This window comes from Callithrix jacchus, chromosome 11 (genome assembly GCF_049354715.1).
Source record: "Callithrix jacchus isolate 240 chromosome 11, calJac240_pri, whole genome shotgun sequence".
Classification (NCBI taxonomy): Eukaryota; Metazoa; Chordata; class Mammalia; order Primates; family Cebidae; genus Callithrix; species Callithrix jacchus.
This window is the reverse complement of record NC_133512.1, coordinates 116,722,166-116,743,780: the sequence shown is the minus strand read 5'-3', so window position 1 is coordinate 116,743,780 and position 21,615 is coordinate 116,722,166. Positions and strand designations below refer to the sequence as shown.

Below are 21,615 nucleotides of genomic sequence, written 5' to 3'. Positions count from 1 at the left end.
GGAGAAAGGGTAGAGAATTTCACCTAGCCCTTGTGAGTATGAGATGTCTGTGTTCACCATGTGAAGAGCAGAAAGGCAATATATGGAGCTAGAGCGCGGCGTAGAGGGAGGGCTGAAGATGGAGACTTGGGCATCTTTAGGGGAATGGCTGAAATATGGAAGGCTCGCCAAAGAACTCTACGTAGTTAATAATAACTATGAAAATGTCACTTCTTTGGCCTTCACTTTTATTACGTAAAAGTACTCAGATCAGGCCAGATACAATTTTTATTCTCTTTATCCAATGCCGTAGGCTATTGTGGAAGCCACGGCATGCCATTTCATACCCTTTGCAATAGGTGGCGCTGACGCCTGGCAGGGAGAAGGTGGCAGCACATGCTGGGCTGGGGGCGATGGTCTTGAGCGCGGAGCTGGCGACGCTCTAGCCCCGAGCAGCGTATTCGCGGCCGGGTCCTCCCTGGTGACTGGGTGAAGGCCGAGAACCTCTGGCCTCAGGATGCGCATGCGCAACTGGTTCCCCCAAACATGGAGTCCTGTAGCCCAGGTCTTACCTGAATCAGGTAAGAGGCGGGCGGGGAAGGAGTGGAGCCTCCCCCTGCACCCTCGCAGCCCGCCTCAGGAGTGGGACTGCCCCCCTTGGGGGGTGTGGCTCGTGTGTGTGAGCCACACCAGCCCTGGGGCCAGGTAAGTGCGCATGGCCCAGGAGGCGTGAGGCTGTGCTGGCGAAGGAAGGGCTCCGCGGGGCGCGTGGGTCCCTGCGCGAGGTGTGCCGCCGCCGGCCCACAAACGGGCCACGTGGGCGAGGGCCTTGGTCGTCGTCTCCCAGCACCTCCGGGTCAACGAGAACACAAAAGTCACACAACCCTTGCCGAGGCCTGACCCCGCGGCAGCTTTTAGTCATTCCGTTAGCTGGCTACACCCGCCCTCCTGGGCTTGAGAGCTCTATTTCTTCGGAGGCTGCATCTCCCCACCTGGGGGACAGCCAGCCTTGCGGGTAGGAAAGGTCGCAGGCACACGGGTGTGACCGAATGGTGGGGCGGCGGCTGTTCGGGGTCGGAGCTGCGGTGCGGGTCCGGGCACTGGGGTCGCGAGGGCGGAGAGCGGCAGTGGTGGCGCGGCTGCCGGCCTAGGGTGCAGGGAGCGGGGATAGCTGAAGGTGTGAGGCGAGGAGAGCAATCGAGAAAAACGGAAGCACCTGCTCCTGGTTGACTCATCCTGGCTGGAGGCATCATCTAATGTTGGGAAAGTAGTAACGGGGTAAAAAACAGCAAGCGAGAAAGAGCGACCGTGCGTGTGCTTGGATGCCTTTCTTCCTCAGGCAGCTAGGAAATTGCCTGTCTGAAAGAAAGTAGCTGTTTTCCTTAGGGGACTGTGGTGAGCGACAAATGAGATAATAAATGTGAAAGGGTAAAGAGCTGTAAAAATGCAAGATTCTATTAGTTAATTAGAATCCTTCAGCCTATTTATCTGTTTGAGTGGATAAGATGTCCTCTACGCGTGGCAGTGGGCCAGGAGTACCTGGTGAAGAAGTACCAGGTGTGGGATAATGGGATATGTGGAGTAATGCAGAGGGGGTGTGAGGATAATTTAGGGGTGCCCACTAATACTGTCACCTGGAGAAACAGCCATCTGTCATTTAGGGTCATCTTATTTGGATAAGAGATTATTCAGTTCCACTGCTTCCCTCTACCACTCATCTTTTGAGCTTTTTTTATAGCCAAAGACTTTTACCGAAAAATGAAGGGGAAGACACCAGTCGCTTCAGGAATATATTTGTTAATTATTATTATTATTTTGAGACAAAAATCTCTCTGTTGCCAGGACTGGAATGCGGTGGTGCCATCTCGGCTCACTACAACTTCTGCCTCCGGGGCTCAAGCTAGCCTTCCCGAGTAGCTGCGACTACAGGTACACACCACCACACACTGCTAATTTTTGTTTTTTGGTAGAGACGGGGTTTCACCATGTTGGCCAGGCTGGTCTCGAACTCCTGACCTCAAGTGATCTGCCCACTTCAGCCTCCCAAAGTGCCGGGATTACAGGTGTGAGCCACCATGCCTGGCCTTATTGGTTAATTTGGTTGAGAGGCAGGTTTATGTGATTTAATTGATAATGTCTTCAATTTGTCTTGCCTTCAGCAGGAAGCAGCATGTTGTACAAAGAGTTCTGGGCTGAGGGACATAACTAGGGAAGATTGATTTGTGGATTTGTCCCCTCAGCAGAGGATCACCTTGGCCAAGTTCCAGTTCATCTTGGCGCCTTATTTTACACCAGATGGGAAAAGACCTCGCAGGTCATTCAGTCTTACATGCAGAGCTTGCATACCTGCCAAGGGGTTCCCAAGCCCCCAGTGACAGGGAATTTGTCACATCCCAAAATGGCTGAGCCACCCAATCCCTCTAGACAGCCCCTACTGTTGGAAAATTCTTTATGTTGAATTGACATCTGTTTCTCTATAATTTGCACTCATTGGAGCCATACAGAATAAAATGTCTAATGCTGCTTCCACAAATATTTGAGGACTGCAAACACATTTCCTTCTTTTACTTACTCCACAAGGCTTCTTTTCTTCAAACTAAACATGCCCAGCTATTTCAAACAGGGAGGCAGTGTGGAGTAGTGGAAAGAAGGCCAGCTTTGGAGCCAGGCACATCTGTGTTCAGTTCCCAGCCCCTTCACATCCATCTAACACTCAGCGCTCCGAGCTGCTGTATCTTTCTCTGAAATCTGTGAGTGAAAATACTCATCTAGCCAGGCTACTGTGAGGATTAGGGATAGTTGGTTGAAGATCTATGCTCATGGTAGGAGCTTAAAATATGAGAGCACCTTTAGTTTGCAATTCATTTAGTTGGTCTTCTCTGAACACATTCCTATTTGTTTCTGTGTCTCAATATCTGTCTGCTCTGTAGAACAGAATAAAATGGTTTCTGTGAGTTCTAACTAGCAGCATAGAGTAGAATTCGCTTATTTTTGTACTTCCCCACCGTCTACAATCACAGTAGCCTTTTTAAGGGTCCGATCACACTGATTCACTAAGTTTGTCAGCCAAAACCCCTTTGTTCTTTAACATGTGCTTCTGTTCAACCAAGTTTCTCCCATACTGGTGTTTTAGTTGATTTGAATCTATAATGATGGCTCTTGAAAGTGGCAGTCCCAGTTGTGGCTTGTTGTCTCCATAAATATCCTGCATTTGTCATATTATGGGTCTCAAACTGGGGTTAGAAAAATATGCTTATTGAATCCATGGTACCCTCCCTGCTGACCCCATACCACTGCTGTGCACAGCAAGATAATAAACTCAGAGCTTTCTACATGGATTTTTGCACAAATCTGAGGTCTTATTATGAGGCGGAACTGTGTTAGAATTGGAATGTAACAAGAATGTCTGATAAGCCACTGGCCGAGGGAATACTTCTGCATGAGATAGGCTGCATGGCCCAGGAGAGCAGCCATCTGGAGGAACTGAAAGGGTGCCACTGCCAGCAAGCCAGAGCTGACTTTGAATTTATGTGTGGCTGTGTGTTTTCTCAGGGCTCCAAGTGTTTTATACCTTGGGTCAAATTCTTCCCCTGCAGAGGAAGTTCCTTTTTGGAAGTAAATCAGGCACATTTAGAAGCTTTGTTAACTCTTTGGCTCCTGGGGGATTATGGCCAGCATTTTTTCCCTTAGACTTCTGACAGCGAATTCCCGGTTGGGCCATGCTGATCTCTTTGAGCTGACTTCTGTGCTCAGGGTTCTTCCAAATAGGAGTATGATTCCCCTGCCTAAGTTCTGGGTTCGATCCCGCCTCCTTCAGGGAAATTTTTCCTAACTACTCAGTCCGAAAGGAGGATTTCTCCTGAGTGCCAGACTTGGGATTTCTGTTGTCTTCAGGAGCTCTCCCTGGCACTCCCCACTTCCCCCAGGACCTTTAAACTGTTTTCCTTGTCTGCTCACATGGGTAGACATGTTCCATGGCCTTCAGAATAAGATCTTTTGTGGGGTGTTCAGTCCATTAAAGAGAAAATTACCTTCATCTTGGATGCTGGTGTTTCTGGCCTGGTGAGAATGAACGCGTGGAATTGTTTGTAGGACTCAAAGATTGCCTTGACAATAACTATGAAAAATATATAATACAAAGGCTTTTGTTATTGTTATTATTAAAATAGGAAAGCCTTTACTCTGTTGGAAGGACCGATTTCGATTTTGCAGAGTAATGCAGTCTTTAAAATGTAGTGGTAGTTAAAATAGGTAATCTTTGACTTGTAAAGAGACTAATTTAAATTTTGTTAAATAACCAGTTAAGACCATAGTTTAAATCCATTTGTGGCTTCTCATTTTTTCTGGAACAAATTCCTAACTCCCTACCATGAAATTCTCTTTCTAGCCTAATTTTTTTTGCCGGTTGGTGTCCAGGCTCAAAGGACTTCCCGTTTTCCTGAAACGTGCGGCCCCGGGCCTCCGGTGCTTTGCGAAAGCCATCCCCTCCGGCTGGAATGTTCTTTGTCTCTCTAGTAAATGTCTATTCATCATTCAAGACCACCCTTCCCCCCTCCCCTTAATTACTTCCTCCCCTGTGCGCCCTCAAATTCTTGTACTTATTCAGGCAGTATTTATTAGGGGCCAGCTTTGTGGCCGGCACCATGGCGGGCTCTGGGGATACAAAAGGTGAATAATACTTGGGCTCAGCCTTTGAGGGTCTTACTCGTTTGGGAGGAGGGGGGTCAACCTACCACAAACGTCGCTAGGAAATTCAAAGGAAAATTAAAAAAAGCGGCAGTTCTTGTCTGTCTTCCCCGGCCCGTGTCTTGCTCTGAGGTCGGGGGCTATTTCTCATTTATTTCGCACCCTTGGCTCTTAATGCACTGTAGGTGCTAAATCAGTATTTGTTTCATGAGTGCTTTTACCGTGGGAAACCAGAACTCGGCAGAAGCGTACCTGTGTTGTGCCACAGGTTCTGATGGCCCGCTCATAGGCGGTAGTTTCCGCAGTGTCCGTGGGTCTTCCCGGGGCCTGGGTTCGGCGACCCGCGGGCCAGCGGCAAACCTTTCCGGCTGCAGCGTTGCAGAGCTGCGGAGGTCCTGGGCCAGGTGCGGCCGAAAGGAGGCCTGCAGCGCCCCCTCTGGATGCAGCAGGCACCGGCTGGCCGCCTCGCTCACCCGCTCGTACGCCGGGTGCGTTCATCAGTATTGCAATTTATGGTCAGAAAATGAACACAGACCCTTCGTGATACTCTACACTTTTCAAAGGCGTAAGGGATGCCTTTAAAGGATTATGGATTAGAAAAATTCCTCCCTCTTTCTTGTGCCTCTGGGTGCTTGCATTGTGATTCTATCTTACATCAATAAAGGGAGTTTTGCTCTCTTAATTGTGCCCACCGTTCTGTGCAGGGCAGATCAGCGCAAGCAGGGAGCTGGGCTGCGAAGGTGCTGCTGCTGCGGGGCGTCTGGCATGCCGACCATGTCGCGCTGCTGCAAAGGAAACCTGCCTCACACCGCAGCGGTGGCTAGAGCGGGAGAAACTGGACTTTGTGCAACTTTGTCCATAATGGTCATCCATGAATCTGTTTACTAGTTTGGTGGTCCAGCAGAGCTTGTTGCTCCCTGGCCGCTTGCTTGTGCCCCTTGGTGGTTACCTGTAGTTACGGGCATAGGGGGCCTCGGGCCCTTGTGGCTTGCCGCCTTTCACAGTTCAGCACCCACGCTTCTGACGTGGGATGGGAGCAGGCGCCACGGCTGGCACCCCTGAGCCCTGCTGCCCATTAGGTCGAGCGGCCATCCTCCTTTGGGGCTTGTGGGCGGCCTGCGGGGCTTGTAGGTGGTTTAAGGGAAGTGTTGGGGCTCTCAAGGGTCTGCTGTTTTTGTCAACGGCATTAAGGGGAGGTTTCTGCAGCAGAATCTCGGGCTCAGGGTTGAGGTTCGCCAGAGATCAGCGGGGTCTTGGGGACCGGGGTCTAGTGGTCCCATTCAGGGCTCGACACCCCTGAAGGGGCCCACTAGAGGAGCCACTGTAAGAGGGGCACCCCATATCTGCAGTCGTGGCGGTGGCAGAGTGGTTGGGAGGGGCTCTGCGGCGAGCAGAGGGGCAGGCGATAGGGGTGCTGCGGCGATGGGCGGGCTAGGGGCGGGGCGCGGGTGGGCTCTAAAAGTCGGCGCCCACTCGCTTTGCGCGGCCGCGGCAACCAGCACACCCCGGCACCTCCTCTGCGGCAGCTGCGCCTCGGCAGCGCAGTGCTGCAGCGCCCGCCCGAGTGGCTGTAGCTGCCCGGTGCGGCGCCGCCCTGTGCGGGCTGTGGGTTGCGGGCTGCGCCCCAGCTGCCGGCTGGCCCAGCACGGCTGTGGGCGCTACGGCGCCCGGTGCTCTGCAACGCTGCGGCGGGCGGCATGGGATAACGCGGCCATGGTGCGCCGAGATCGCCTCCGCAGGTGAGCGTGTGGCGGGAACGAGGGGGTGTGGCTGGCCGCCCCGGGACTAGGGTGCGGGCAACGGTGGACCGTGTGCCCAATCCGGGGCTGCCCGGGCGAAAACTCTATCGGCAGGCGACACGCATTCCGTGCCCGCTCTGCCGACTTGAGAAGGGGATGTCACTCCTGCATGCAGTTGAGTGTTCAGAATGCAGGTTAGGATTTCTCCTTGGGTTAGGATTTCTAGACCCCGGGATCACCTTGGTGAGATTTAGGATTTATGGACCCCAGCGTCATCTTGACATGAGTTAGGATCCATAATGACCCCGGTCTCACCCTGACGGGAATTGGGATTTTTAGACCCCAGCATTACCTTTGTGCGATTCGGGATTTTTAGATCCTGGCATCACCCTGGCGCGATTTAGGATTATTATACTCAGTCGGTTGCTGTAGCATGATTTAGAATTTCTAAATTACAGCGTCGCCCTGGTTCGATTTAGGATTTTTTAAAACTCCGGCTTCTCTCTGGTGCGATTTAGGATTTTTAGACCCCACCATTGCCTTGGCGCGATTTAGAATTTCTAGATTCCGGCAAAGCCCTGGTGCAATGTAGGATTTTAGACCCCGCCATTGCTGTGGTGCGATTTAGGATCTCTAGACGCCCCCCCCGCCCCCGCGCGCCAAAAGCCCTGGTGCGATATAGGATTTTAGACCCCGCCGTTGGCGCGATGTACGATTTTTAGAACCCGCCGTCATTGTGGCGCGATTTAGGATTTCTAGACCTCCCCCAAAAGCCCTGGTGGAATGTAGGATTTTTAGACCTCGCCTTTGCCGTGGCGCGACTTAAAGGGTAGACTCCAGCATTGCCCGGGTGCGATTTAAAATTTTTAGAACCCCGGCATCTCTCCATGGCGCACCTTAGGATTTGAAGAACGGGATAATCGCAGAGCCGAGATCGCCGCGGTGCAATTTAGGATTTCGAGACCCAGGTACCGCGGTGGCGGGAGTCACCGCAGAGTGACTAGAAGTCACAGTGCCCGCCAGCCGCCGTGAGTATTTTTCAGATTTCAGTAACAAGCGTGAGTGAGAACGCTGATTTGACCTAACTGTTCTGTGTGGCTCAGGGATTGTTCGCTTTGGTTTCGCGGGTTTACAAAGTGGTTTATCTCGCGGCGACGCCATCAGGTGGGCGGCAGGTTGGGTGGAATTATTACTCGAGTGTGTTTTTCCTTTTTACAAGATGAAATCAAGGCTCAGAAATTTCCAGAAAGTTTGTTGCTGGAGTTTGCTTATTCTCTCTACTCATGGCTCATCAAATAATTGGGATTTTGGCCCAACAGTATTTGTTTAACCCATTTTACCTACTGACTGCCAGACTGCTTCACTCCTAAAAATCCTAAAAGGTCCTAAGGGCGTTTTTACTGAGGTAATAAGACAGAAAACGGCTCCCTGAGAGGTTGCCTCCTTCCTTTCTTGGAGTAAGAGGAGGAGGGTGTGGAGGGGGGAGTCCAGGAGTAGAGAGTGTTGGTGGGTCACCTCTTTTTTTAAGCCCCACTTCCCTTAAGTTCCATTTGCCGCTCTGGCCACCCCTCCCGGGCTCTGCTGAGTCACTGCAGAGATTCAGCTGCTGGAACCCGATTAATGAATGCGATGAGAAGCGTAGGGGGAAAGGCGTAATGAAATACACACATGAAAATGTATGTATTGAGGTACAGGACAGCACTGAGCAGATGACCGTCAAAACCTAATGCTTTTTGTCATCTGACCTTCAGAGGAGATGTTGGGATATACCTTTCTTTGTAGCTTGATATGTATTCTGATATTATTATTATTATTATTATATAAATCCTATTTATAGGATTGCTTGAACCTAGGAGTTCACGACCCAGCCTGGGCAATGTGGCAAAACTCAATCTCTACCAAAAAATAATAATAAACACAAAAATTAACTTGACATGGTGGTATTCCGATATTATTATTATTATTATTTTGAGCGCTCTTAGCCTGCTATTGTTGTGGGGTGAACACAGTGATATAACCATCATGTTCTGGCACTTTTTTTTAATCATTTATAGTATTACCTTGAGAAATAGGTCCAAACCATTTTATCTGTCTTACAGAATGGTACTTTGGAGAAAAAAAGAGAAATGACTACCCTAATAATGCCTAAAAAGTAGGCTGGAGAGCTGAGAGTCTTTAAGAACCATGGTTATTTTACCACTGTAGAATCACAGGTTTCTTTTTAGAGTTTAGGAAAATATCCGGGGCTTGGGGAGTGGGGGAAGGATCTGTTGGGTTGAGGAAGTTAGCGAATTGGGTGGATTACAGGCAATAGAGAAGAATATGTGTACGGACAGAAAGCCATTTCACCCAGGGCTTTAGCAATTAATTTATTTTAGCTCTATGACAACTCCAATTTTAGTTTTGGAGGGTATTATTTCTATTCTGGCTGTTTGGAGAGAACTTCCATTCTCCGACAGTTCTTGATGTGGTGACCATCAGAAGTCATAGACTTGAAACAACTTTTTCTAATTCCTGTTTGGCGCTCCTTATCAATGTGGATAAACTGACTTGTGCCTTTGAAGTCCTGGACATGGGAGGGTTGGGTGTACCAATTAGTGCTTTTTTTCCAAAGACGAAATCAATTCTCATATGCTGGGTAGGAGTTATGCCTTATTTTTGGGGGTGGGGGAGCGTCTTATGAAATTAAATAAATGGAAACTTCAAGAGTCTGCTAAGAAAAGCAGAAATATAATCTACTGCCCTGACCTCTCAAGAGATTAGATATTCAGGGTCATGACAAAGCTGCTTATGTTGGAATACACAATGCGGCTATCTTATTTTCACAGACTGTTTACCCTGAGCAGTTTCTCAGCCCAAATCCAGATAGGAGTACTAAATGGGCCTTCAGTTAGGCAGAGGAGGGCTGATAAGCATGTATTAAAAATCAGGAGCAGCTCTCTGCTTGAGGGCATTGATAAGTTACTACACATACACACTCTAAAATATAAGAAATAGCGTATATACATATTTTGAACATTTTCCTCATGGGGGCTAGTGGGTAGATAGATGGTCGAGCTTTTGGAGTAAATATGAAAGAAGTTATTTTTTACTTTGGAATCCTTGATACAAGTCAACAAGAGTGTCCAGCACTTCAGTCATCTCCCTTTTATTTAATTAAAGTCCTCTTCAGCAGGTATTGGGAAGACCACAAGGGGAGGGGCTAAGGGGTTAAAGTTGGGGAGCAGAGGCAGAGGATTATGTTGAAATACATATTTTTTTCCCCTTAAATTAGAAATGGTGAACAAATGTGGTGATTGCTATAACAGACAGAGGTTCAATTACGGTCTTGGTCAGCTTTGTGCCTTTGTGAATGGCAAGTAATCATTGCATGGTAACAGCAGTCTCCCACCCCACCTTACTAGGTTTTGGTTTATAGATGAGTGTACTGTATTAGCTGACTGCTTACAGTGGGTCTCTGCTTTTCCTACAGGATGAGGGAGTGGTGGGTCCAGGTGGGGCTGTTGGCTATGCCCCTGCTTGCTGCATACCTGCACATCCCACCCCCTCAGCTCTCCCCTGCCCTGCACTCATGGAAGTCTTCAGGCAAGTTTTTCACTTACAAGGGACTGCGTATCTTCTACCAAGGTAAGAAGTGGACTATCGAAACACATGCGTGTATCGGTCATGTAAGTCCCAGCTGAAGTATTTATTTTGTGTTTGTTGCTCTCTTGTTCTCCCTAATGATGGAGGAGAGTCTCGCTCTCTTTTTCTATGTGGTGTACTTGCAGAGAAGCTCAGAAAACTGCTGGGAGAATGGGAGTTGGGACTGAGATTCCAGCCTGCAGACCTTACCTTTTAGTATAAGTTATCTTTGTAGCTTGATATGTATTCCGATATTAGTATTTTTTGAGTGCCCTCAGTGTCAGGTAATACATAAAATGTTCACAGATACTAACTACCATTGGTTCTCTCTCCTCGCCATCCCTATTTTACTGTTTTCTATGGATTATTTGTAGTGTGTGTAACTGTGATTTCAGTCTTAATACCATGATATACATTTGCTAGTGATGACTATTATGACGGCTACTTATCAAGTCATTACCATATGCCAGGCCCTGGGCGATGTTCTCAGCCTTTACTGTTTAATCTGTACGACAGCATTTGAAGACAGGTGCCATTAACCTCATTTTGTAGGTGAAGAAACTGAGAAACAGACTGAAAATGATGTCTTTTGAGCGGGGGTCAAGAGCAATAACGAAAAATGTTTGTCATAAACCGTTTTTCATTATTGCTCCTGACCTCCTCTCATTTGCTGTATTCAATTAGATAAGTATACAATTTTCATTATGTTGGCATGGGTTATTTTCGGTTGTACTGTTTTAAATGACTAATGATGAAGGAAAAGCTTTATGTCCGGAGTTTATTTTTCCTTACATTTTCAAACTATGCTACTTATATAAGTGGAATGATTTTATTTGCATAGATTCTCAAAAACAAAACTCTTAGGCTAAAGTATATACAATTTTTTATTGCTTCTAAATTATTTTTGAAAACCTTATTACCAAATTTTCACATCACTGGCAGTATATGAATGTACCAGTTTTGTTTTTTTGTTTTTTTTTTTTTTTTGAGACGGAGTTTTGCTCTTGTTACCCAGGCTGGAGTGCAATGGCGCGATCTCGGCTCACCGCAACCTCCGCCTCCTGGGTTCAGGCAATTCTCCTGCCTCAGCCTCCCGAGTAGCTGGGATTACAGGCACGCGCCACCGTGCCCAGCTAATTTTTTGTATTTTTAGTAGAGACGGGGTTTCACCATGTTGACCAGGATGGTCTCGATCTCTCGACCTCGTGATCCACCCGTCTCGGCCTCCCAAAGTGCTGGGATTACAGGCTTGAGCCACCGTGCCCGGCCGAATGTACCAGTTTTAATCTAATATTTTAATATTAGCAAGGTTAATATTATCTAAATGTTTACCTAATTTAGATGATGCGGAACGCTTCTGTATTGTCATATGCATTAAAAAAGTTCACGTCTATGGTGGTCAAGCCCTTTTAATAGTTGACAGGATTTTGTAATAGTTTTATTATGTGTTTGATGTTGGATTGGGTCTCCTGCTGAATAGAGTGCTGGGCAAACAGCATAAGCTAAGGGTGTTCCTTGGTAATAGTTGCTATATCTTAGAGAATTTCTGTGAGGCCATTCATGATAAAGTACAAAAAATCTGTAGTTTATGTGTTGTACTCATATGCTTTTAACTGTGAAAATTTATTTTACTGTGAAAAAAGTTGCATATTATTACAGAACAAAAGGAGAAATGGGGTATGCTTTTTAAAAACACCTAGGTGAACGTAAACAAGGTGCCTTCAAGTATTTTCGCATAGCATGAATTTTATAATATTTTGATATACAGATTAAAAGGAGAACAAGGCCTGTTCTCACCTAATGCAATAAGCTTACATTTTAAAAAGAATGTGTCATTTTAATGTCAACTTGGTCACAGTTTCTTGTCCTTTGCATCAGATTACTTAGATTTTAACATCTTCAAGGGTTATTTTTATAGGGATTTGGCCTAATTGTGATTGTACTTTCCTTCTTCCCAGACTCTGTGGGTGTGGTTGGAAGTCCGGAGATAGTTGTGCTTTTACATGGTTTTCCAACATCCAGCTATGATTGGTACAAGGTAATGAAGTCAGACTTCTAGGCCCTACTATGTCTTAAAAAACCTTGACCGGGTGCAGTGGCTCACACCTGTAATCCTAGCACTTTGGAAGGCCAAGGTGGGAGGATGACCTGAGGTCAGGAGCTCGAGACCAGCCAGACCAACATGGTGAAACCCCACTCTACTAAAAATATAAAAATTACCTGGGCATGCTGACACATGCCTGTAATCCCAGCTACTTGGGAGGCTGAGGCAGGAGAATCCCTGAACCCAGGAGGCAGAGGTTGCAGTGAGCCAAGATCCTGCCACTACACTCCAGCCTGGGCGACAGAGTGAGATTCTGTCTGAAAAAATTAAAAAATTAAAATTAAAACTCCAAAGATTTTGTTGTCAGCACTAAAAGCCTCTTGCAAATTTGAATTGCTTTAAAAAAAATTAAATGTTGAACTGTTCCTTATTTACTATAAGGGAATGATAACTCTTTGGAAATCTAGAAGGGATCATCGCCAATTTATCCTCCTTCAACAGAGATTAATTACTAGGAATGAAGCATTTTCTAAGAGGATCATCTGTGGGACCTGTGGTGGTTTCATGGGGTTTTCTCTTTATGGAAGTCTAGTTAAGCCAAGATAGGGCTGAAGCCTGTGCTGCTGTAGCTCTGGTGAAAGGGAAGGGCAGAAGCAGAAAGCCCAAATCATCCTTTCTTTTTTGTAGATTTGGGAAGGTCTGACCTTGAGGTTTCATCGGGTGATTGCTCTTGATTTCTTAGGCTTTGGCTTCAGTGACAAACCGGTAAGCAGCACCTATCTGGGACTGGTGATGGGGTGTGGGGTGGGCATAGACTGTGAGGGGTCGGGCTGACAGAGAGAGCTGCACTCATGACTTCATCCTGTCTGTGTGGGCTTTCCTTTCCTCAGAGACCGCATCACTATTCCATATTTGAGCAGGCCAGTATCGTGGAAGCTCTTTTGAGGCATCTGGGGCTCCAGAACCGCAGGATCAACCTTCTGTCTCATGACTATGGAGATATTGTTGCTCAGGAGCTTCTCTACAGGTCAGTGGAGCTTCACACTTTAGCTTATGATGCTGGGAGAGTACACTGTTTTGGACTCTTCTATCCTTTTTCTTTTTGGGAGTTGTCTTCAGTGGTGTGCTGGTTTAAGTCTGCTCAGCTACGTGTATGTTTCCTTATCTCCCTTATAGGTACAAGCAGAATCGATCTGGCCGGCTTACCATAAAGAGTCTCTGTCTGTCAAATGGAGGTAATTGCCTGGTGGTAGGTAGAAAATGGGTGTAGTGTAGAAGGGCCATCTTTAGATACCACAGCAACATCTAAATGGTAATCTGGTAATATTACAAGTAGACGTAATTAAACCATGGGATCTCTACCTTTTTTGTGCCATGAACTCCTTTGGTGGTCTGATGAGATTTGTGGGCCCTTTTCCAGAATGTTTTTAAATACAAAACAAGCAGGATTACAAAGGATAGTGACTTTACTGACATAGTCAATATAAAGCTGCATTCTAGTCATGGGCTTTTTGAATGCATTAGATAGCAGGATCTAACGGGGACCTAGTGATGGCTGTATCAGAAGTAGTAAGGGGTGTAAAGACTGCGTATCTGTAACAGCTGCAGTAGGTTATGAGCGTATAGGACTGCAGATACAGAAAAAAGCCACGTGTTTCTAATACTACTATGATGTTAGTGTAGAAAATCCTTACTTAATGTCATTAATGGGTTCTTGGGAAACTGTGACTTTAATTGAAACATTATAATAGAACCAATTTTCTTCTCATCACTATTTTAAAGAAAGATTATTATTCAAGGACCTGCTGTACCTCATTTTGCTTAAAGCTGAAGTTTCCAAGAACCTATCCTGATGTTAAGTGAGGACTTAACTGTATGAGATTCCCCAACTCCTAACTGATGGAAATGCCAAGGTGCAGTTAGAAAATAGCAAACCCTTGATTAGACCTTTTGGGCAGGCAGCTTGTAAGTCTGTGAATACCCAAATGTCCCCTGAATGCCTTAAGAGCAGACTGGAGAGATGTCTGTCTGTCCCTTTATCACTTATGCCTTCATGGGTTTCTTCCACTGACTCTGAAAAGAAATGGAAAAGGAAAAACTCCAGGTTTGTTAAAGGATGTATACTTATTGAAAAACTTCTTGTTTTATTCTTTCAGCCCAAATCATTAACCCTTATGTTCTGAGTGACGAGGAAATGCTAAGGGGAGTCAGAGCCTGCTTATCAGCATTTTGGATGACCATATATTTTCTCCTGTTTCACTATCTTTAGAATGGGAAAAGTAATTGCAGTGGAATATTATGTGACCAGTTAAACATATAATTCCCTGGAGAAGTAATTAGATGACAGTACTACACTTTTATTTGTAATTCTGTTTGGTAATAAAGGCTGCAGAGGTGATGGTGAATAGGGTGGATAATCTATTATGGGCTTGTCTTTGACCTAAAGGTGTAGCTAGGCTGGGCCAGGTGGCTTACACCTATAATCCCAGCACTTTGGGAGGCCGAGGTGAGAGGATGGTTTGCGCTCCAGAGCAGCCTGGGCAACACAGTAAGACACCGTCTCTATTAAAAAAACAAAACAAAAAAAAGCTATAGGTAAATGACTCAGATAAGTCTCTTCTCCTACAGGTATCTTTCCTGAGACTCACCGTCCACTCCTTCTCCAAAAGGTGGGCTACTTCACCGATAGACCTTTAGTTTTAAGATTTGTACTAACGTAAATAATGCTGGGACTTTTTAAGGGCCATAGCTCCTGTAATCGGCAGTAGTTAAATCCTCTCCCCTGTGAATTTATATTAATGAAGTTAGTTTTTCCCTTCTTAGGCAACTAAAGCAGAGGCAGTGACCCCTACATAAATCCAAAACCAATTCTAAGAATAAGAAATGAACAAATATTTGGAGAAATACAGCTATGGAAAGATTTGTGTTATAAGCCTGATGTTTGAACAAATTAGGATCCTACTCTAAACTTGAATATACCAGAGTTAAAGTTTTAGGGATTTAGTGAATTATAGAAAGTATCTTAGATGTAATTAGAAATACATTTGTCTTCCATGAGAGAAGAATGTGAGTATGCAAAACAAAATGCCAAGTACCAAACCAGTAGCAGGAGATTTGGCTAAAGATTTAGTTCCTAGTATAAAACCTTTTGCCCTGGTGACGGTCTTCCTCTGGATTCTTGAGCTTTACTTCCACTTATTGCCCTCCAGCTACTCAAAGATGGAGGTGTGCTGTCACCCATCCTCACACGACTGATGAACTTCTTTGTATTCTCGCGAGGGTAAGTGTCATTATCAAGAGATTGACTATGGGCTAGGAATAATGTCGTGAAAAGTTGCTGCCATTACAATTCTGGGCCAAATCCTAGGGCCTTATATTTTAAAGCAAAGGTATTGGCCACTTGTCAGGGAAGTTGAAGGAATTCATAAATCACATATGGGTCAGACTGCATGGCCTCTGAGTTCCAGCCATATTGGACATTCTGAGTTCTCCTCACACTTATCTTCCTGCGTTTGGACTCTTTCAGTCTCACCCCAGTCTTTGGGCCGTATACTCGGCCCTCTGAGAGTGAGCTGTGGGACATGTGGGCAGGGATCCGCAACAATGACGGGAACTTAGTCATTGACAGGTAAGAAATTACCCTTTGCTTTGGTTTCCAGAGAAGCATTTTTTGGAGAGTGGGAATTGCTTGTTTTGTTCATTGCTGGTTTATTCCCTATCACTGGAAGGCTGATGATGACCTGTGAGGCAAACCAAAAAGTCATGGTCTATAATTCCTAAGAAGATAGATATGGAAAACAGAGTGAAACTGGACTCTTTGTTAGTATTAAGTGCTTCAAAGTATTGAATCATGGTTGTGGAAGTAGCCTAGTACCTCCCTCAAGGTACAAGGCTCTTCCTTTTGCCTATCTTTTCTGCAGCAACAGGGAGTGAGAGGGCAGACTTCTCTGTCTTGTACAAAGAATTCCCATGCCTTGGTTCAAACAAGAATGTAGACACTTTCACAGGGACTCAGAGGTGGTGACAGCCGTAACTACTTGGGATAAGGGTCTGTCCTCTAGCCATCTGGGTCAGGGTAGCTTCCAGTATTTTTAGTGACGGCTTTGCTGGGAATTGTATGTTAGAGGGAGCCATTCCTCCCACCCTCTCCTAACTCCCAACAGGATCCCTGAACATTTTATTTTAGTATTAAAAAAACTGAAAAACAATTAAGACTGTCTTATAAAATTCTCTTATGTTTTCGTTTCCAACAAATAACCACTGTTTCTAAGATATTATATTTGAGGTTCACAAGATAACTGTCCTGGAGTTGCCAGGTAGAATGAGTAGAATACATGAGTTTGAGTTCTAAAATGTGGCAGTGGTGTCTTACAATGGAGAAAGAGGAATTCTCTCCATTTTATCTGTGGTCAGATGAAGCCATTGCACTACAGCCTGGGCAACAGAGAGAGACTCTATCTCAAAAAAAAAAAAAAAAAAAAAGTAGACGTCAACACAGATCATGTGTTTCAATCCTCTTATTTTGAAAATGAGGAGGCTAGCCAGGTTCTTTGGCACATGCCTGTACTTCCAGCTACTTGGGAGGCTGAGGTGGGAGGATCTCTTGAGGCTAGGAGTTAACAACTGTAGTGAGCTATGATTGCACCTGTGAATAGCCACTGCACTCCAGCCTGGGTGACATAGGGAGACCCGATCTTTTTTTAAAAAAACAAACAAATGAGGAAACTGAGTTGAAAAATCTGTATTATATATTTAAGTCACAGATGTAGGTAGGGGTGGAGCCAAAATTGGATCTTTAGACCTGGGCTTTTTAGTCACATATAATCCAAACCAACTTTCAGCCTTCTTATATCTTATTCCCTGTGTAATAAATACACAAAACCACTGATTCTTATATTGATAGTAGGCATAGTCACTACTATAGATAGTTACATGGTGGTTAACTCTAGAGGTTAACAGAAATGGATAAATTAAGTGGGACATTTCCAGGAATGCTAAACTGCTTCTGGATTAAGAATTTACATTTTATGTTCCTTGTGGTTCATGTCATGCCCTTGAATCCCTGTAACAGCTAAGATTTCTTCCTCTGCTCATGCTGACCTACCTGTCCTACAGTCTCTTACAGTACATCAATCAGAGGAAGAAGTTCAGAAGGCGCTGGGTGGGAGCTCTTGCCTCTGTAACTATCCCCAGTGAGTATTTTTATATTATTGATAGGAAACTGAAGGACCGTAAGGTCAAAATAATGGCAACTCCTCAATACAATTAGGGTTACCAGATTTAGCAAATAAAAATATAAGACATCCAGTTAAATTTGAATTTTAGATAGACAACAAATTCTTTTCTAGTATTTAAGTAGGTGTACAATATTTGGGACCTACTTACACCAAAGAAATCATTTTTCATCTGAAATTCCAATTGAATTGGGTATCCCATATTTTACTGGTAGATGTACTTATGACATTGGGAACATCAGTGATGTGTGTATACAGTGAAGCGTATAAAAAACAGACATTACTGCAAAGGTAGTTGGTATTACTGATTTCTTGTGCACTGTCAGCGACTGCCTCACGCTGAACTGCTCGGACAGAAGCTGTTTGAATTACTAATCAAGAGGCTACAGGTGGTCTGTGCTCATTTGTCTTTTCATTCTTACAGATTTAAAAAGAAAATTAGTTTTTCACATACAGTGGTTACTGCTCAGGAAATTATTGGTTGATTTCAAATGTCAAGGGTCTGTTATAACTGAAGAGAGACTTAAGGAATGATGGTATCCTGGACTTAGAGAATGCTGAAAGTTGGGGTTATTCCGTTTGGTCCAGGGTGCAAGAGCTGAATGAGGGACCAAATGGTTTTCTGTAAGAGGCAAACTGGTGTGTTCCCAGCAGTTCTTTAGAGCTTACCTAGTAAGACAAGCTAGGTTTTCTATCACACAAAAAATTACTTATAGAAAATATTTTCTTGGGCTGGGTAAGGTGGCTTATGCCTATAATTCTAGTTCTTTGGGAGGCTGAGTCAGGAGGACTGCTTGAGCCCAGGAGTTTGAGACCACCCTGGGCAACAGAGTGAGAAAAACAAAAATTTTTTCCCTACAGATTAATTTAAAGGTTAGCCAAGTGTGGTGGTGCACACCTGTATGTAGTCCCAGCTACTGAGGACACTGAGGTGGGAGGATTGCTTGGGCCAAGGAGTTTGAGGTTACAGTGAGTTACGACTGCACCACTGCACTCCAGCCTGAGCAACAGAGGGAGACCTTGCCTCAACCTCAATTATAATAAAAGGAAGAACATTTTTTTTTTTTGGAGAGGAGTTAATTTTAGGGTGGGAGTAGGAGAACAGATGTGAGAGCTGTTAAGTATTTCATTCCTTTTCTCTTTCCTAGTTCATTTTATCTATGGGCCACTGGATCCTGTAAATCCCTATCCAGAGTTTTTGGAGCTGTACAGGTGAGTCTCCCCAAGAGAGGTCTATGTTTTGTTAGTATCTCATCTGACAATGGTAAACAGAGTATTGCTTGAAGGCTACTGGCTCTAGCCATTGTCTGTGACCTCACTGTTCATCCAGAAAACAATAGAAAGACTGAGTTGAGAAGTCTTTTGTAATATCAAGAAATTTAAGTTGTACATTCTCTTGATTTATACATAGTCTGTTTTCACTGTCATGAGTGCTACATATTCCTAGGTGTACAAAAAGCTTTCACATGAGTCAAAGGTTGAAAGTGGATATATCCTATGAAGTGTCTGTTTTAGTCTGATTGTAAAGACAATTCATTGACTTAAGCTGAGCAGATGGCAAGGAGAGATTGAGAAGAGCTCATTGTGGAATACTGCCGCCCTCTCATTGGTTGCAGTTCTCTCTAGGTACTTACTTGGAAGGTATCAGAATATGAAATCTTGATTGATCATGTCACATAAGAATGTTGCATACCTTCCTGTGGCCTACCAGATACAAGCTAGTAGTGAACAGCTTGCATATAGTTTTTAATAAAAAACCCCCTCTCATCTCCTCCTGGGATTAAGGGAAGATCCTTGGTTATCTCTGCTTGGGCGGTGAGTTGCTGTGTGATCCACTTGTTTGATGCCTCATCCTTCGCTAAGGAGCTGAAAGTCATCTTGCTTTGACAATTGTTGCAAAAGTGTTCTATTTTCAAGTTGTTGTTTGTTGGAGTATGAACATTTAAAAACTAGCCTGTATAAATGGAATTGGCGTTTATCTGCCTAAGATACAATTTCAGAGTAGAAGTTGAATAAGCTCTTTGTTGGCTCCCTCCAGTGTGGTGTGTCCACTGGTTCATTTACTGGGGCTTCCTACTGGCTTACATCCCTCCCCCTCCAGCCTCAAGTTTACCTGCGTGCTGTTCTCTTCCACTAGGAAAACGCTGCCGCGGTCCACAGTGTCGATTCTGGATGACCACATTAGCCACTATCCACAGCTAGAGGATCCCATGGGCTTCTTGAATGCATATATGGGCTTCATCAACTCCTTCTGAGCTGGAAAGAGTAGCTTCCCTGTATTACCTCCCCTACTCCCTTATCTGTTGTGTATTCTACTTAGGAAGAAATGCCCAAAAGAGGTCCTGGCCATCAAACACTATTCTCTCACAAAGTCCACTTTACTCAAATTGCTGAACAGTGTATAGGAAGAAGCCAGCAGGAGCTCTGACTAAGGTTGACATGATAGTCCACCTCCCATTACTCTGACATCTGATCAAATGTATGGCCTTGGCTTTGTTTTTGTGTTACTGGGAAATTCTGATGAGCGTTACTATTCACTGATGCTGAAAGATGTTCTTTTGCATAAAAGATTTTTTAACACTTTGAACTTCTCTGAAATATTCAGAAGTGCTAATTTCTGGCCCAGGCCTAGTAAGAATTCTAAAGTAAGAATGAGAAGGGGGCCTCCTTCCCTCTCCTCAAATGGCTTTATGGGTACATGCATTTTAAAAGTTCTTTAAGCAACACAGAGCTGAGTCCTCTTTGTCATACCTTTCGATTTAGTTTCATCAGCTGTTTTTAGTTATAAACATTTTGTTAAAATAGATACTGGTTTGAATAATGTAGTATTCTTAGTATGATTTTTAAGACTACGATCGACTTGCACATTATCTATATTTTATAAAGATCCTAACCCAGCATAGCATGCCCTTACTCTGTCAGAGTAGTGAACCTAATTAAACATGCTTGATTTCTGAATAAATTGAACTAAATCCAAACTATTTCCTAAAATCACAGGACATTAAGGACCAATAACATCTGTGCCAGAGATTTACTGTTATTAGCTGGGAAGACCAATTCTAACAGCAAATGACAGTTTGACACTCCTCATACCTCAGTGCTAAAAAGCATGTCTCTTGAGCTACTGCAGAGGGGAAGGAATTGTTGTGTAGTCCAAGTCACCATGCTGAATGTACATGGATTCCTTTATGATGACTGCTTAACTCCCCATTCCCTGTCCCACAGAGGCTTTCCGATGTAGCTCAGTAATTCCTGTACTTTACAGACAGGAAAGTTCCAGAAACTTTAAGAACAAATTCTGAAAGACCTATGAGCAAATGGTGCTGAATACTTTTTTTTAAGCCACATTTCATTGTCTTAGTCAAAGCAGGATTATTAAGTGATTATTTAAAATTCACTTTTTAAAAATTAGCAACTTCAAGTATAACAACTTTGAAACTGGAATAAGTGTTTATTTTCTATTAATAAAAATGAATTGTGACAAAAGTGGACTCTGGCTTCCCCTCCCCCACCACCCCTCTGGGATTAAAATTTTCCAACATTGCCAGGAGCTTTCAGATACACGTTAAATTAAAGAATAAAACGAAGTTAAGCAGCTGGAGTATAGGATAGTATTTGATTTTCAAGGTCACCCAAAGCTGCACCATCATACCAAAGCTGACCAAGTATAATAGAAAAAAACCAACCCATGCGCAAAGGTAGACATTTGCTTGATCTGCTGGCTCAGGGCCAAATGTTTAATTTGCTTCTCCAAAGTCATTCATCTTCAAAAGTGTGATTCTGGGAAACTGATGCCACTAGCCTGAAAGCCCACTGACTGTGAAGTGTGCATCAGCCTCCTCTTGTCCAGTAAGATTTTATCCAACAGAAGCTAAGATAACATCTACAGGTGTTCTCTCTTTGCTTCTGACGGTCACCTGCATGGTCACTCCATCTGCTAAGGCCAGCCTGGACCTCACCAATAAATCATAGCCACCTCTGAATATACCTGAGAGAAAAAAGTGAGGAAAACCATATTAAGAACTCAAAACAAGCACTGGATAACGAAATTTATAATGTTCTCCCTGCATCTCCTTTCTATTAGTTTAGCTTTTCCAGAGATTTGTGGAAACTGAATCCCATGCATAAATTCCAAATATATATATTTATATTCCCATGAAACCAGGTACATAGAAGGTATTTAAAAATACCAATTTGGAGTGCTAAGAAGGAATGCTGGTGGTGGCCTTGGTGTCTGTTGGCGAGATTTAAGTGTTTTAGGCCAAATGTACATCTTAAAAGAAGAACTAAGAATAGCATGCTAAACAAA

At 44.4% G+C, this 21,615-nt stretch overlaps 2 protein-coding genes across 20 annotated transcripts in view; one reads left to right on the top strand and one right to left on the bottom strand.

Moving 5' to 3' along the window:
- Positions 1-498: 498 nt before the first annotated feature.
- MEST (mesoderm specific transcript) lies at positions 499-20,792 on the top strand. 13 transcript variants are annotated; one of them, XM_054237699.2, is made up of 13 exons: positions 499-560; positions 1,822-1,908; positions 9,877-10,031; positions 11,987-12,066; positions 12,760-12,837; positions 12,963-13,099; positions 13,249-13,307; positions 14,701-14,741; positions 15,282-15,352; positions 15,599-15,700; positions 17,188-17,264; positions 18,455-18,518; positions 19,444-20,792. In XM_054237699.2, the coding sequence occupies exons 2-13, from the start codon at positions 1,829-1,831 to the stop codon at positions 19,559-19,561; spliced, it is 1,062 nt and encodes a 353-aa protein (XP_054093674.1). In that variant the 5' UTR covers positions 499-560; positions 1,822-1,828; the 3' UTR covers positions 19,562-20,792. The 13 variants fall into 13 exon arrangements, with proteins under 13 accessions (XP_054093674.1, XP_078199877.1, XP_009001319.1 ...); XM_078343751.1 differs by having other exon boundaries at positions 499-684; XM_078343754.1 differs by lacking the exon at positions 499-560 and adding an exon at positions 702-994.
- COPG2 (coat protein complex I subunit gamma 2) overlaps positions 20,738-21,615 on the bottom strand; it is a 150,571-nt gene continuing 149,693 nt past the window's right edge. For all 7 annotated transcript variants that reach the window (XM_054237697.2, XM_009003063.5, XM_078343749.1 and 4 more), the window contains one exon: positions 20,738-21,294. In XM_054237697.2, the coding sequence (XP_054093672.1) occupies positions 21,164-21,294 (131 nt within the window). In that variant the 3' untranslated portion in view covers positions 20,738-21,163. The remainder of the gene's footprint in view (positions 21,295-21,615) is intronic.